At 37.5% G+C, this 15,242-nt stretch overlaps 1 protein-coding gene across 4 annotated transcripts in view; it reads right to left on the reverse strand.

The window, feature by feature from the left end:
- The window catches only part of rbl2 (retinoblastoma-like 2 (p130)), a 133,945-nt gene that overhangs the window by 48,853 nt on the left and 69,850 nt on the right, over positions 1-15,242 (reverse strand). For all 4 annotated transcript variants that reach the window (XM_063066876.1, XM_063066875.1, XM_063066877.1 and 1 more), the window contains 4 exons: positions 12,862-13,022; positions 12,170-12,234; positions 10,150-10,336; positions 4,475-4,641 (listed from right to left, as the gene is read on the reverse strand). In XM_063066876.1, the coding sequence (XP_062922946.1) occupies positions 4,475-4,641; positions 10,150-10,336; positions 12,170-12,234; positions 12,862-13,022 (580 nt within the window). The remainder of the gene's footprint in view (positions 1-4,474; positions 4,642-10,149; positions 10,337-12,169; positions 12,235-12,861; positions 13,023-15,242) is intronic.

Genomic DNA, 15,242 nt, shown 5'->3' on the forward strand with positions numbered 1-15,242 from the left:
GATGACTGGAAGAATTGGATCAACCCATGGTTGATTGGCGAAGCAGACTCCACGGGCTGAATGACCTATTTCTGCTCCTATATCTTATGGTCTTATTTCATTCTGCTCCATTGATGTACTTCCTGAAACCTAGCTTGGCAACCAAGCTTTTGGACATCTGTCCCCAATATCTCCTTCATTTGCTAACCTTCCTCTAGAATTCCACAGGAACAGGTTAGGATGTTAAAGGATCTGAATCAAATAGATATAACTGCTAACAACTGGAATTCTGCAGATGCTGGAAATTCAAGGAACACACATAAAAGTTGCTGGTGAACGCAGCAGGCCAGGCAGCATCTGTAGGAAGAGGTGCAGTCGATGTTTCAGGCCGAGACCCTTCGTCAGGACTAACTTCCTTCAGTTAGTCCTGACGAAGGGTCTTGGCCTGAAACGTCGACTGCACCTCTTCCTACAGATGCTGCCTGACCTGCTGCGCTCACCAGCAACTTTTATTTATAGATATAACTGCTGCTGAGGTTTAATCATGGTTCACAAGTAAACATGGTAAAATTGTAAAAATTACATATTACATCGCTCAGAAACAATTCGAGCAACGATTGTTTAATCTATTTTTAGCACCGATGGTCAAGAGATAAATATTAATCATTACACCTTTACAGCTAGTTGCATATATCATTCTGGGATTGTTTATATCATTTAGACAAGTTCTCGATGCAATTCTGAATCATAAAGACAGCAGATCTAACACAAAACTCTATTAATATAAGCATCAGTACAGAAGGCTTTGAATTTACAGCCTTTGAACACAAAATTTGCAACATCTTCTGCATGGATGTAAATTTAGAATCTCCAAGAATATCAATTACTTTTATGTCAGGAAAACTTCAACGTGACTGTGAGAGATAGTCTTCGCTGCAGTATGCAACTGTAATCTGGAATGCTCTGCCTGTCAATGTGACAGTATTAGATAAAGTTGTGACCACCAAAAGGGAATTTAATAAGTACACGGAACAGAAAAACTTGCAAGACTGGTGGATGAATTAGAAGGTTGCTTTGGTGGAGAACCAGAGTAGGCACAATAGGCCGAATGGCCTCGTACTGTGATGTATCTATTCTACAATGCTGTATGACTTTACCAACTTTGGTCTGCATCAAATCACAGACATGTCTCAGTTACCTCCACACTTGCCTAAAATCTTAAAACACACTTTTTTTCTTGCTTTTCTAATGCCGAAGAGTCCTTGATCTTAAACACTAACTTAGTTTTACTTGCCATTTCTCTCTGCCTGATCTGCCAAATACTTCCAGCACTTTCTTGTTTTTCTTATGATTAAACATGATTGGGTTGTGCATGCCCAATTATGGGCAGCTTCAGAGCACTACAGTCTAGTTTTCTCCAGCAGTGCTCTGTAGAAAATGAAACCAGACACAAGAGATAACACAGAAGGAACTTGTCCTGGGCAAAGGAGTGTTGCACTAGGAATAATCTCATAAGTGCACAACGCAGGAGGGCCACGAAGGAATCATCTCAGTGAGTTTACTAACTGAAACAACCACAAAGTTTACTCCAGAAACAAAATAATTTTCCTTTGTATTTAAAAGGAGTACCTTCCTTTTGCACACAATTGTTTACTTTTGGAAATAAGGGATGAAATTTAGTTTTTATCAGGTTACAAAAAGCAACAGCTGATTTTCTTCCCTATATAACCTATCCAGTTTTTCTTTCCACTGAAGTCAATAGACAGGGTATGGAAGGAGAAACCTAGCCCCTATTATCAAGTTTGCACAACCATTGACGTTGAATCTTAGTACAATGAGCCATCTTTCTTTAGAGTATTTATAAGGAGATCAATTACTTATACTGGCGATTGGAGATAATCTGGGAAAGGTCAAAAGAGTTTTCAGTTTTTCAGAAGCTGACATTTTGCAAAGTGTTTTCAACTAGAAATTACATTACCGAAGGGTGAAATTCCTCTCTTCCATTGTTGAATTTGCTATCTCATAGCATCCTACAGTCAAAGCAAATTGAAGAGTCCAGATCCTAGATTGGCTCAAAACTGCAAAAGCTTTCAATTATATTAGCAGCCCTACTGCTGGAACCATCACTGCTTATGAATGAGCTCCTTCACCTTTAAGGTCAAGTATCCAAAAGCACGTTTCTGTTCTTTTTGCTTCTTACGTTACAACTTCTCTACATTCTTAGAACTCATTTGCTCTTTACCATTCTTTCCTATTAACTGTGACTAGGTCATAATTATATAGTATTGTAAATGCTACCAATCCATGCAGCTACTTCAGATAACACCTTGTAAGATCAGAGAATAGTTTCTACTTCAGGCTGGAGATTTTGAGATCTGTTGCAATATATGATAATTGGCTGAAATATTATGCACAGATCTACTTCAATATAATGCACCTCATTATATCATGGTTTCAGATGAGCCTACGATTTTACCATGCTAGCTGTTGCAGTGTGTAATTTATTTGTGGTTAAAGGAAGGTAGGGATATTCCCAGTAGAATGTAACGTACCTTCATTTATGAAAGTCTCGCATCGGCAGTACTGAGAAAGGAGCAATGGATTTTGGAATCAGATCAGCATTCAGTATTGGGGATCTGTTTTACAAATTGTAGCTCTGGGATGCAGCAATGGAGATTGACTGGGGAGAATGGGGCAGCAAAACAGCAAATTTCATGACATACATCAGTGATAATAATTCTGATTCTGATTCTGGACATACATGACATTTGTGTAAACAGAAGATTCATGTTTGCTTCTCTTGCTATTTTGTTTATAAATCAGGTTATAATTCACTGATAACCAACACAAGCACACCTCAAGGTTGTGTGCTTAGCTCACTGCTCTGCGCTCATTATGCTTTTGACTGTGTGGCAACCACGGCCAGAAACATCATCTATAAACTCACAAAGGACAGAAATGTGTTAGTAAAATCTCAGATGGCGACGAGAAGGCATACAGGAGTGAGCGGAGTCACAACAACAATCTCGCACTCATCCTCAGCAAGACTGAAGCATTCATTATGGACTTCAGGAAAGGGAAGTAGGAAAAACACTTACCAGTCCTCACTGAGGGGTCAGCAGTGGAAAGGATGACTGCCTTAAGTTTCTGGGTGTCAACATCTCGTGGGCCTAACACATTGATGCGGTCACAAAGAAGGCACACCAGCAGCTCTACTTCATTAGCAGTTTGAGGATATTTGTTGTGTCACTAAAGACTCCTGCACACCTCTATAGATATGTGGTGGAGAGCATTCTGACTGCTTACATCACAGCCTGGTGTGCAGCCTCCAGGGCACAATATCACAAGAGATTGCAAAGTGTGGTAGACTCATCCAGCTCCATCATGGGCACAACCTTTCCCATCACCAAATACATCTTCAAACGTTAGTGCCTCAGGAAGGCAGCATCCATCATTAAGGGCCCTCACTGTCTGGAACATACTCTCTTCTCATTACTACCATCAAGGAGAAGGTACAGGAGCCTGAGGTTCCACACTCAATGATTCATGAACAGCTTCTTTCCAATCACCATCAGATTTCTGAATGGTGCATGAACACCACCTCATTATTCCTTCTTTTTGTACTATATATTTATTTCATCATTTATAGTAATTTTATGTCTCTGCACTGTACTGCTGCCACAAAAAATAACCAATTTCACGTCATACAAGACAAAGGTGATTTTGAGTCTCAAGTTGTTCCACAGCACCCACAGTATACAATATTGAGGCTGTGCAGTACTAAAGTGCCTTGTACAAGTATTCAGCCCCCAACCCTTTGTTCCCATAAATGAATATTACAACCAAGAATTTTGATCAGAGTAGAATCCAAAAAACAGGAAAAATTGTAAAGCATGAAACACTAAAAATTAAAAAACTGGAATGTCATTAGTTCAAAAGTATTCATCCGTCTTAGCTCAGTAAGGTGATCCTCCAATTTTCTGCATCAACAAATTGGGTGAGTTGTTAAGGTATTACACAGTATTGCGCCCGAGGAAAGTTAGCCTAATAATTACAAAAGGATGAATGCTTTTTCAACCTCACAATTTTGGTTGTTAATTTTTAGTAAACTGTTGACAGGTTTTGGAAATTTTCTTTGATTTGACATGATGCACAATGTTTTTTTAGATAGCTCAAAAATCCTACTTTAAAATATTTTACATTTATGAAAATGAGATAGTAAATATGAAAATAGTTGAGAATAGTTCTGTGGGCTGAATAATGTTTAAGGCACTGTATTATTTTAAAGACATCTCAACCCTTACAGAAGTACATTGAGATAGTGAACGAATAGCTGGTCATCTATAATTACAGGAATCAGATTATGTATGACTTTTGATTGTATTTCTTAAATATTCTTATCAAATATTAATGGAGATGCACATTATCTATGATTATTTCTGAACACCTACCATTGCCTGAAAGGAGACATTCTCAACTTCAACACAGAGCTCACCTGAAAATCTGTAATAATTTCTCACTCGGAGCATTTTTCAACCCAGTTAGCATGGCATGAAGACGACTAACACACTGCGTAGCGGAGGATATGGGAGTCATACACAAGTTACTCTCCTTTATGTACTTCCGAGCAGTAAGTGGTGTTGAAACTGTGAGTGCCCTAGTCTGGTGAAGAAAATAAATGATATGATTATAGCCTTTTCCTCTTGTGATTATTCCACGCTGAAGTGTGCAGGTACACAAATACCAGAATTGTGTCTAGTTCAAATAGCTTAAGAACAAATTCGATGAATTTTTATCTTGATAACTTTTATAATCTGGGTCTAAAATTATGTTTAAAAGCTTATTTTCTAATGGCGTATATTGGTAGGAAGCCTTACTTGTTAATAATTGAGAAAGCAAATATACCCTGGTTTATTTTGTGACCATTAATTTAACTGATTGTAACTTAATACAAATCTCTGCATTACAATCTAATTCTTCAATCAATGAGGACCTGAAAATCCAGAAAAGATCATTCAAAGTCTGGATTGTGCTTGACCCATGCAAAGCATTCACTGCCTGTGAGAGACCAGCTGTTGAACTTTAGTGATTATATGGCTCTCGACATCTGAGGTCTTACAGTTAGGGCTGTTCCATGAGCCATAAAGGGATGGATGTGTGGACTAGGAACCTTTGACTTACCTCTAACAAATATTATACTCTGTATTGCAGCACACAGATGCGCAAAAAAAACATTAATAGACATGCAGAAGCTAACCAGCAATTGCATTTAATTGCTAACTTGTAGCCATCAATACCATCCAATTTGTTACTTCACTAAACAAAAGTCCAAAGGCCACTCTGTATTTATGTTGTTACCAACCTATTCTTGTTACTAGTTTATGTTCTGGAGAATTGTCCCCTTGATTTCAGCAGTTCAAGTAAATAATATTAGTTAAAATGCTAACCTCCTTGGTAAGGCTTACATTCACACCTTTCATCTCACGTTGAACTTGCAGGCAAAACATTAACAACATTAAGCTATGTTTACTGCAGTGTCTTGGATTGGTGCTAAGGACATAGTTCAGCTACTATACTATTCCTTAACATCATAATAACTACCTGAATGAAATAACCTGTCCGCAATTTGGCTTTGCCAGCTACTGCCAGCAGTAAAAGTGCAGAATAAAATTTTGTTTTAAATCTACTAAAATCATCAAATAAAAAAGTAATCAAATAATTACTTTTGCTTTAAAAAGTTGCCACAGCTTTATAACAGTTATCATTGTTTATATCTGATGCAGCAATGTTGGCAGGAAGCCCCCACCGACCAGCCGCACTCAAGAAATCAAATTACCATTTATTCGGGAGATAGGCTCAGGTACCCCTGTTAGCAGAGTTTTAAAAATACGAGTGCTAAATTTCCTTGGGTAGAAATTCTGACTGCTCTCAGAAGCCTAACATTCTTAAGGATCTGAGCTGGAAGTATTGCATGAACAACCAAGCTTCCTGATCTTCACAGGACCCAAGATGTCAATAAACTGCTGTGTCCAGTTCAGCTGAGCAACTAGAGATTTGACATGGACATTCAGACTGGAACAGATGGCCATGAGGAACATTTTAAGTTGGTATGAGCAGCTATGGCAAATGTGCTCTAAGAAAGACACATGTACTGTGGCATATGTACCCAGCAGCTAATTTATGTAAATCATCTAAGAAGGATTTTCATTCATGGCTCATAATCTTTAAGCCAGCATTTATTGCAACAGAGTAGCAAGCATCACTTCTCACAATCAAATATATATTTAATATAATACTATGAGATTTGTTATATGTCCAGCTGTAGCTTGTTCCTGAATTCTTATAACTAGCAAGCTTTGTCTTGTGATGCATAATTCCATTTTCAAGCTTGTTTTGTACTCTTTGGACTTACTGAGTGAAGACGTATCTAGTTTCAGACAATGCAAGAGTCCAAAACTTTATGAGATCTGTAACTGGTGCCAATGAAGAACAAAAAGGAATTCACAAGGCTTTGGTCTCTGTTTGCAAGCTAAAACTACAAGATCCCTGCTAGCCACGTAAAAGATATCCTTAAATGTTGATAACGCAGTTTGATCTCCAAAATGCACCTTGTCAAAAAGTAGTAGCCCAGTCAAAATCTCTTTGTCTCTTCTACTTGACGGACATCGAGTGGCTTAACATCTCAATAACAAAATAAACATTAAAATTTAACATGAATATTTTAATATTACTAATATTTCACAATTTGAGTGTAACCCACTACAGTGGTGTCCAATGCACAAGGACACATTCTGATCACAAGATAAACCAAATACTTTGCTTGTTGTAACTTGAAGCGGTTCTGTGCATTTATATTGCACACAGAAATGTCTCACTACTGCCCTCTAGCAATATTTCCATCTATAAAAGTACTTTTCTCCTTCAGCATTTGTTAAATGAAGTTTCAAAAGAGGATAGTACAGTGAGATCTGGGTGTCCTTGTTCGTCATTCACTGAAAGTAAGCATACAGGTACATTAGGCAGTGAAGAAAGCTAATGGCATGTTGGCCTTCATAAGAAGGGGAGTTGAGTATAGGAGCAAAGAGGTCCTTCTGCAGTTGTACAAGGCCCTGGTGAGACCCCACCTGGAGTATTGTGTGCAGTTTTGGTCTCCAAATTTGAGGAGGGACATTCTTGCTATGGAAGGAGTGCAGCATAGGTTAATTCCAGGGATGGCAGGAATGTCATATATTGAGAGATTGGAGCGACTGGGCTTGTATACGCTGGAATTTAGAAGGATGAGAGGGGATCTGATTGAAACATATAAGATTATTAAGGGATTGGACGTGCTAGAGGCAGGAAACATGTTCTCCATGTTGGGGGAGTCCAGAACCAGAGGCCACAGTTTAAGAATAAGAGGTAGACCATTTAGAACGGAGTTGAGGAAAAACTTTTTCACACAGAGGGTTGTGGATCTGTGGAATGCTCTGCCTCAGAAGGCAGTGGAGGCCAGTTCTCTAGATTCTTTCAAGAAAGAGTTAGATAGAGCTCTTAAAGATAGCGGAGTCAAGGAATATGAGGAGAAGGCAGGAACAGGGTACTGATTGTGGATGATCAGCCATGATCACAGTGAATAGCAGTGTTGGCTTGAAGGGCCGAATGGCCTACTCCTGCACCTATTGTCTATTGTCTATTGTTTATAAATCAATATCCTTCAGTAGAGAGAGCACTTTATGGAACAACATTTCTTTATAGCTTTACAGTATATTTGCAAAACTATTCCAGCATGATACCTGTAGAATGGTTGAAAAAGGCATATACCATGTCTGAATCTTGCCTCTTTCAAACCCACCCACAACAGAAGTGGCCTGATGTTCAAGTTCCTAAGATGGTCCCCTTAAAACTTAAATAGACAACTCAGACATTAATTCTGGAAAAATGTCAAACTTTACCCTCACTTAAAAAGTGATAAGGTCACAGGTTACTGACTTAGGCACTTAAAATTTTTCTCTACTTGTACAGAGATAAATTATTGTATCCATATGATCCCTTTATTCTGTAAGAATAGATGGAGAGGTGAGTCAGTTTACAAAAATCAAGAGAGATATGAGACAAGGATGTGTTTTCTCCCCTGATTTATTTAATATGTACAGTGAAACAATATTACAAAAAATAAGAGACATCTTGGGAATCAAAGTTGACGGTGAAAACATCAATAATTTCAGATATGCAGATGACACTGTGTTAATTGCAAGTACGGAGGAAGAACTACAAAACTTAATTGATATAATTGTTGAAGAAAGTGCAAAAAAGGGTCTATCTATCAATTGCGAAAAGACAGAATCTATGGAGATATCCAAAAAGAAGGAGAATGCTATCTGCAGGCTGAGAATAAACAGGGAAGACATAAAACAAGTAAAGAACTTCTGCTACTTAGGAAGCTGGGTGATATCACATGGCAGGTATGGCTTGGACATCAAAAGAAGACTAGGGATGGCAAAAGACACCTTCATGAGAATGAAGAGTATACTAACCAATACAAAACTAGGCATAACAACCCGCCTCAGAGTACTGAAATGTTACGTTTATCCAGTTATGTTATATGGCTCAGAATGTTGGACAATATCTAGTAACATGAGGAAACGAATTGTAGCAGCAGAGATGTGGTTTTTGAGGAGAGTGCAAAGAATATCATGGACCAAACGAATATCTAACGAGGATGTCATGAAGAGAGCAAACACAAAAAAGAGAAATAATGTATGAGATCATGAAAAGGCAATGTAACTTCATTGGACATGTAATTAGGAAAGAGGAGTTAGAATGCAGGGTAATTATGGGAAAGATTGAAGGGAAGAAAGCAAGAGGAAGAGGAAGACAAAGACAAATAATAATGGAGACAGCAGCCAGAGAATTGGAAATGAATACCAATGAATTGATCCACTTGACCTGAAACAGGAGTGTGTGGGCCATGGCAGTCAAAGCTCAAACTGGGCACGGCACCTGATGATGATGATGATGATGATCCCTTTGCTATTGATCCTATAAACTCAAGTGCGCTCACCACTGGTCCAGACAAATGCCATCCCACTTTAATTCCTGTGATTGACACCGGGGTATTTTCCAGTGTTATTTAGTGCAAGGATGGGCAACCTGTGGCACATTGGATAATTAGAAGTGGCGCATTGCACCCCAGTGATAATAATAAAAAAGTAAGCCTACTCATGCAAAAATTATTAGGCAAAAACAGATTTGTAGAAAAAAAACTATAACAGGAATTCAAGTAGCTTAGAGCTAGAAATGGGTTTTACTGAGAATAAATCTAAAACTTAGCAATTATTTTTAGCAATTTTATTATTTCGTGCACATCTTTTGGCGAATGTTATCTTCTTTCACATTAATCTGTTTTTAAATTTTAAAAAAATGTTCAATGAGTCAAACTAGGAAAGAAGGACTTTTGTTCTGCAGTCGTTCCCTAACTGTTCAATACACGTTTGATACTTGTTTGATCCTGAGGCGCCAGGCGTCTGCACCAGAGGTGCGTCGCAGGTTTTTGCCAGTCAGTTTACAATTGACACTCGTACGCTACGGAGTTACGCTTTGTTCGTCCTTTGTGAACATTTGCAGTTTTGTACTTTTTCGAAAATTAAGTCTTGTTTTTACATTCAGTTATCCATTACAGTGCAAAAGAAAAGCAGAAAATGATAGTAAGCGTGAATTCAATGAACAGAGGGAAAATGAGTTCTTATTTATAGTGGGTCCGTCAGGAAAACTGCTGTGCATTGTTTGTGAAAACACATTCTCACATAATGGAAGACATGATCTAATAGACACTATAAAACACAACATCAGACTGAAACAGAAGGAAAACTGAAGATAGTGCTTGGGTCTGAGTTACGGAAAGAAAAAGGAAGAAATCAAAAGAAGACAAAATATATTTGTTAAAAGTCTCATTAAGGTAAGTAATGTTTATCTTGTTTTTATATTAAATCCATATATCATGTAAAAATGCTAAATATGTCTATATTAACATATTTTTACAAGAATTGAATGGGGGTACAAGAGTTGTATGGAGCATCTGAACTTGTGCGTGAAAAAATTGACACATGGAATGTAAAAGGTTGGCCACCCCTGATTTAGTGTCCTCAACAAGGTACTATCTGCTGAGAATTCACTTAGAGAGTTAATACTTACATTGTCAAAATGTTGCTGAAGATTGTGCTGTATTTGCATCCTTTCAGCCGTTTCTACGTTGGACATGCTGCTCAGATACCTATTTGGGGTTCCTATCTCTTCATCTGCATCATCTTCCAAGAAACTCCTTTCATCTATGCTTCCCACAGTTAACACATATTCTTCATAGGCCTTGTTAATGGCTTTACTGGGAGAAAACATTAGGAAAAAAATGACAGCAACTCTCCTAAAATAAAGCCAGAATTCAGTTTTAGAGGCACTTTGCTTGCTTACAAATGTGCCAAATAAATTATATTTTTCATGATACTGTTTCAAAGTATCATGCAAAATGCAATTCATTCATAGCCAATGAAATAGTTTCCAATATAGACAAGGCATTTATACGGACAAATATATAATTCATAAAAGGCAAGGTAACTAACCAGGTAATGTGTTTTTGTGGTGCGAGTTGAGAAATAAATATTGGCTTGGAATCATAATAGAACTACTCAAAGACTGAATAGCTTTTTCAAATTGACATTGAAAGCCCAAAGTTAAAGAGAAATTAAATGTCTGATCAAATAAGTATCTGTTACCACTTACTACCTTGAGGCCTAGGACTTGGGCTTAGTAAATAGTTTTGAGGGGATGGTGGTGTTGAATGCCCTATCAACCTTCCCAATCGGTCCCCACAACCTATTCCTAAAGCAGGCCTGGGTTTTCTCCTGGGTATTCCAATTGTGGTTACTGGATGAACAATTAATCAAAACATATAGTAATGTTATTTTAACAATGTTTACATGTACTTGTTTCAGGCAGCATATCCCAATGCAATGGCACCTGAACTTTGGTGGTTGTAGGCTTTTTAAACTGCTTTTGTTTTTTATCCTAAACATTTAAAAGCTATTTTAACTGATTTAAGTAATTTAATACATTAAAATAAAAACATAGATTTACAATGTTAAAACGCCAATAAATAATTTAAAATGTCCAAAATACAGAAAGAAAATAAGAAAACTCAAGTACTTACTAGAACTAAGAATGTGACTGAAATAGCAGAAATTTCCAAGTTTCATTGACAGTACTTAATTAATATACATTGTAGGCTCAGGAAATTACACTAAATCCATCAAATTTTTACTAGATCTATCTTAGAACACTATAAAAAGCCAGGAAGTAGATAGTCGGGGCCATGATTGAGATCCTGAAAATGCCAGAAGACTGGTGGATGTCTAATGTTGTTTAAAAAGGACAGGAGCGTGTCTTAATCATAGGAATATTGCTAGATTAATTTCTCAAGATTAGTATTTACATTCATTTGTAAAAGCAAGAACTGATTAGGGTAGTTAACATGGCTTTCAGCAGAATTAGGCCATTCAGCCAGTGAGTCTTCGCCACCATTCCATCATGGCTGCTTTATTTCTTGTCTTATTAATCCGACTGAGATTTTTCAGGAGTTAACTGAGGAATATGATGAAGGCAGGGCATTAGATATTGCCTATATGTATGTTATTAAGGCACATGAGATCCAGGGCTCATTGGCAAATTGGATCCAAAATTGGCTCAGTAATAGAAGAGAATGGGTAGTGGTGGTAGGATTTTTTTTATTGGAAGTGTGTGACTAATGGTGCACCAAAGGGATCAGTGCTAGAAGCTTTGCTGTCTTTGTTATATATTAATGACAAAGATATGAATGTAGGTGGTATGATTAACAATTTTGTGGATGGCATGAAGATTAGTGGTGCTTTCACAGTGAGGAAGGTTGTTGAGGGCTACTGAAGGATATATGTAGATCACCTGGAAAATTGGGTGAAACAATTATCTTTATAAGAGACCCCTAAATAGGCAAGATTTAGAAAATACAGGCAAAAAGTTCAGCATGTATGTGATGGGATGAAAAGCTTGTTTCTGTGCTGTACAACTGGATGGCTTTAAACTTTTATACCAATAGTGTATTGCTTTTTGCACTGCTACCAATATTTTAACTTTAGAACAGGACATAATTTATAAAAAGCCCAAGAAGAGTTCAAATATGACTTACATGCTGTCTGTAAAGTTCCCAGGGTCCAGAAAACCAGTCAGAGTGTCTCCTCTTCCCTTCAGAATCTGCAAACAAGCACAAAAATACATTTATTACCAACTTGTCAAGACGTGTTAAATAACGGACAATACTACCAATTAATTATTTTTAAATGAGTAACTGGACGCATATTATTCTTTGAAGTTTAACAAATTTGTGATTTGGTATTTTAAGTACTGGGCCATCATTTCCTGATCTTTCAAATAGACTGGTTTACTGTATCTGCAATATTTATACCATTTTCTATTCAGGTTACTTTATTTTGTTTTACTGATAGTTTTTTGGTATACACCCTATCTCGGACTTAAGACAAATCTGCCAGGGATGTGTATTGATAATCATCTGTGGCTGGGATAAAGGAAGATTACTGGTACAGAATGGCGAGTTTTACTCTGAATTAAATCCACTGTGTTAATAATGTAGACTTCCCATCTGCAGCACTTAAACTGCTCACTTTGATGAGTACAGAGCTTAATGCTTGTGGATTAGCATCAGCTCTACATCAACGTATGAACCAAATGACAGAATGGATGCTAATCCAATCATACTTTTCTTCTGCCTGCACTAAAAATCTAGTGAACTCTTAATGCATAAATGGTAAAAACTGAAATTTGTGCTATCATCCATTTAAGAGTGAAATATACTTAACAAACCTTCTTCTCAAATAGCTTTCTGATGTAAGGCTTCCAGTAATGTTGCTTAATCCCTTTTGCCTCCAATTCCAATCCATCATACGCTGTACATAATTTGTCAATAATACAAGGTGGCTCTGAAGGTGGTTTATAATCTTTACTGTGGAAATCTTCAGACAAACCTGTAATAAATACAACAGGGTAACAATTAGATTGTGGATCTCTCTTCACCATTGGATAACTTTGGGCAAGAATTCTCTTTGTTCATAAAATCCATTCTCATTCAAAGAAAATTTATAGAAGAAGTAAATGTACCTCTGTTTTGAATATATTTAATGACTTGACCTTGATTGCCTTTTGTGGATGAAAATTTCACAAGTTCACCACACTCTGCATAAAGGAATTCCTCTTGTTCTCAATTCTAAATGGGAATCCCAGTCAAAGGGAACATCCTCCCTGCATCTTGTCTGGGTCTACAGCCCCGTTAAAGTTGTATTGATTTTCATGAGATCCTATTATTTCCTTTCTTTGAATCTCCAGTAAACTTCCTGCTGCCTCGGGGAAACAGCCAACATAATCACAGACCACCCCCGTCATAGTCATTCCCTCTTCTCACCCCTTCCATCAGAAGATACAAAAGCTCGGGAACATGTATTGCAAAGGCAGTGATGAGGTAGATTGAGAGGCTAAGAATTCATATTTATCATATAAGAGGTCCATTCAAGAGTCTTGTGGCGATAATAAACCAACTGCCAGTTACATAATAGTCAGCCCTACCATCCCAGAAATCAGTCAAATTAACCCTTGCTACATTCCTCTGGGAAAAAGCACAGCCTTCCTCAGCAGGGAGACCAAAATTGCACATGAAACACAACAAGGCCCTGCTTAGCAACAGCGAGATATTCTTGTTGCTGTACTCAAATTCTTCCTCCTGCTTGCTGCATCTAAATGCCTGTTTTCAGCATGTGATGTAGCAGGACACCTAGGTCAACACTGTCATGGACAGTCCTAAGTCTAGCTGTGAAAGGAGGAGTGTCAGGCATCCTGTAAAAACCCAGTGCTACAGAAATGCCAGTCGATGCTTCAAAGACCTCATCCTGGGAGAGGCAGGATCTTCGCCTAGAAGATGCACAGATGAACTTCACCTGGACTTGGAAGACTGGCTCAGTACAGAGGACTCTGGTGAGTTGCTGTTGATGGCCTATGCCCCAGTAGAGGTGACGGGCTTAAGAAGAAGATGACACTTAGGACATAATACCTCCCCCTTTCCAATCAATTGCCTTACAGACAATAATATCATTGTGCTTTTAGATCCAAAATGGCTAAGTTCACATTTATCCATGTTATGCAATATTTGCAAAGCATCTTCACAACCACCCAGCCTGTTAAAGTCATATCGAATCCTCTTTGTAATCTACTCTCAGTTCATAGACCTCTCAAATCCCAGAATCTGCAAACTTAAAGATGTTATACTTAGATCCAACCAATCCCTGTGCAATCTCATTAATCACTGCCTGCTCCCCAGAGGAAGATCTGTTCTTATTTATTCTTACTTCACTGTTTGTCAACAAATTCTCAATCTATAGCACAAAATTTCCCTAAAATCTATGTGCTTCAGTTTTGTACACTAACATCTTTTGATGTTTCAAATGCCTTCTGAAGAAATGTTATCCATTGGTTTTACCTTATCCAATCAATCTCCAAATACTTGTAGTAGATTTGTTTGACATGATTTCCATTTCATAAATACTTGTTGATTACTATGTTCCAAGTGTTTTGTCATTACATCATTCACAATACACTCTTTTCCCAATTGGGATGTTAAACTGACTGGGCTATAATTCCCAGTGTTTTACCGTCTCCTTTTTTTAAGATAATAGTTGAGGTTATATTTGTCACTCACATTAATTTTGAACTTCATCACATCTTCAGTTCAATAGATTATAAGCTAGTTCAAAAATATTTATGGATTAAATAAAGGAACCAATTTACATGGGATTCATGTAAGATCCCATGAATGAAAATAAACAATTTAAAAACATTTCTCTTAGTGATAAAGAGTATTTTCCAGGGCACCATAAGAATGTGCTCTAATTCAGATAACACTACAGGATCTTTCTTTTTTTTATCTGAACTGATAAATGATATGTTTGTCAGCTCACCCAAAGTATAGCGCAAATGGGATTTGTTTTTGGGATGAACATAAAATGGATGAACATGATTGACTGTCCCTTTCATAATCCACATTTATTGTAATTCTATTAATGAGGAAGGAATGCACTGAGAAGATCAGAGAGATTAAGGATGGCGGAAGAAATGACGCCAGAATTGGTGAGATGATGGGTTATGATTGGAAGTCATTTTAAGAGGGGTTTAGAGTGAAATCCAAGAACAATGATAGG

This window comes from Mobula hypostoma, chromosome 14, assembly GCF_963921235.1.
Source record: "Mobula hypostoma chromosome 14, sMobHyp1.1, whole genome shotgun sequence".
Lineage (NCBI taxonomy): Eukaryota > Metazoa > Chordata > Chondrichthyes > Myliobatiformes > Myliobatidae > Mobula > Mobula hypostoma.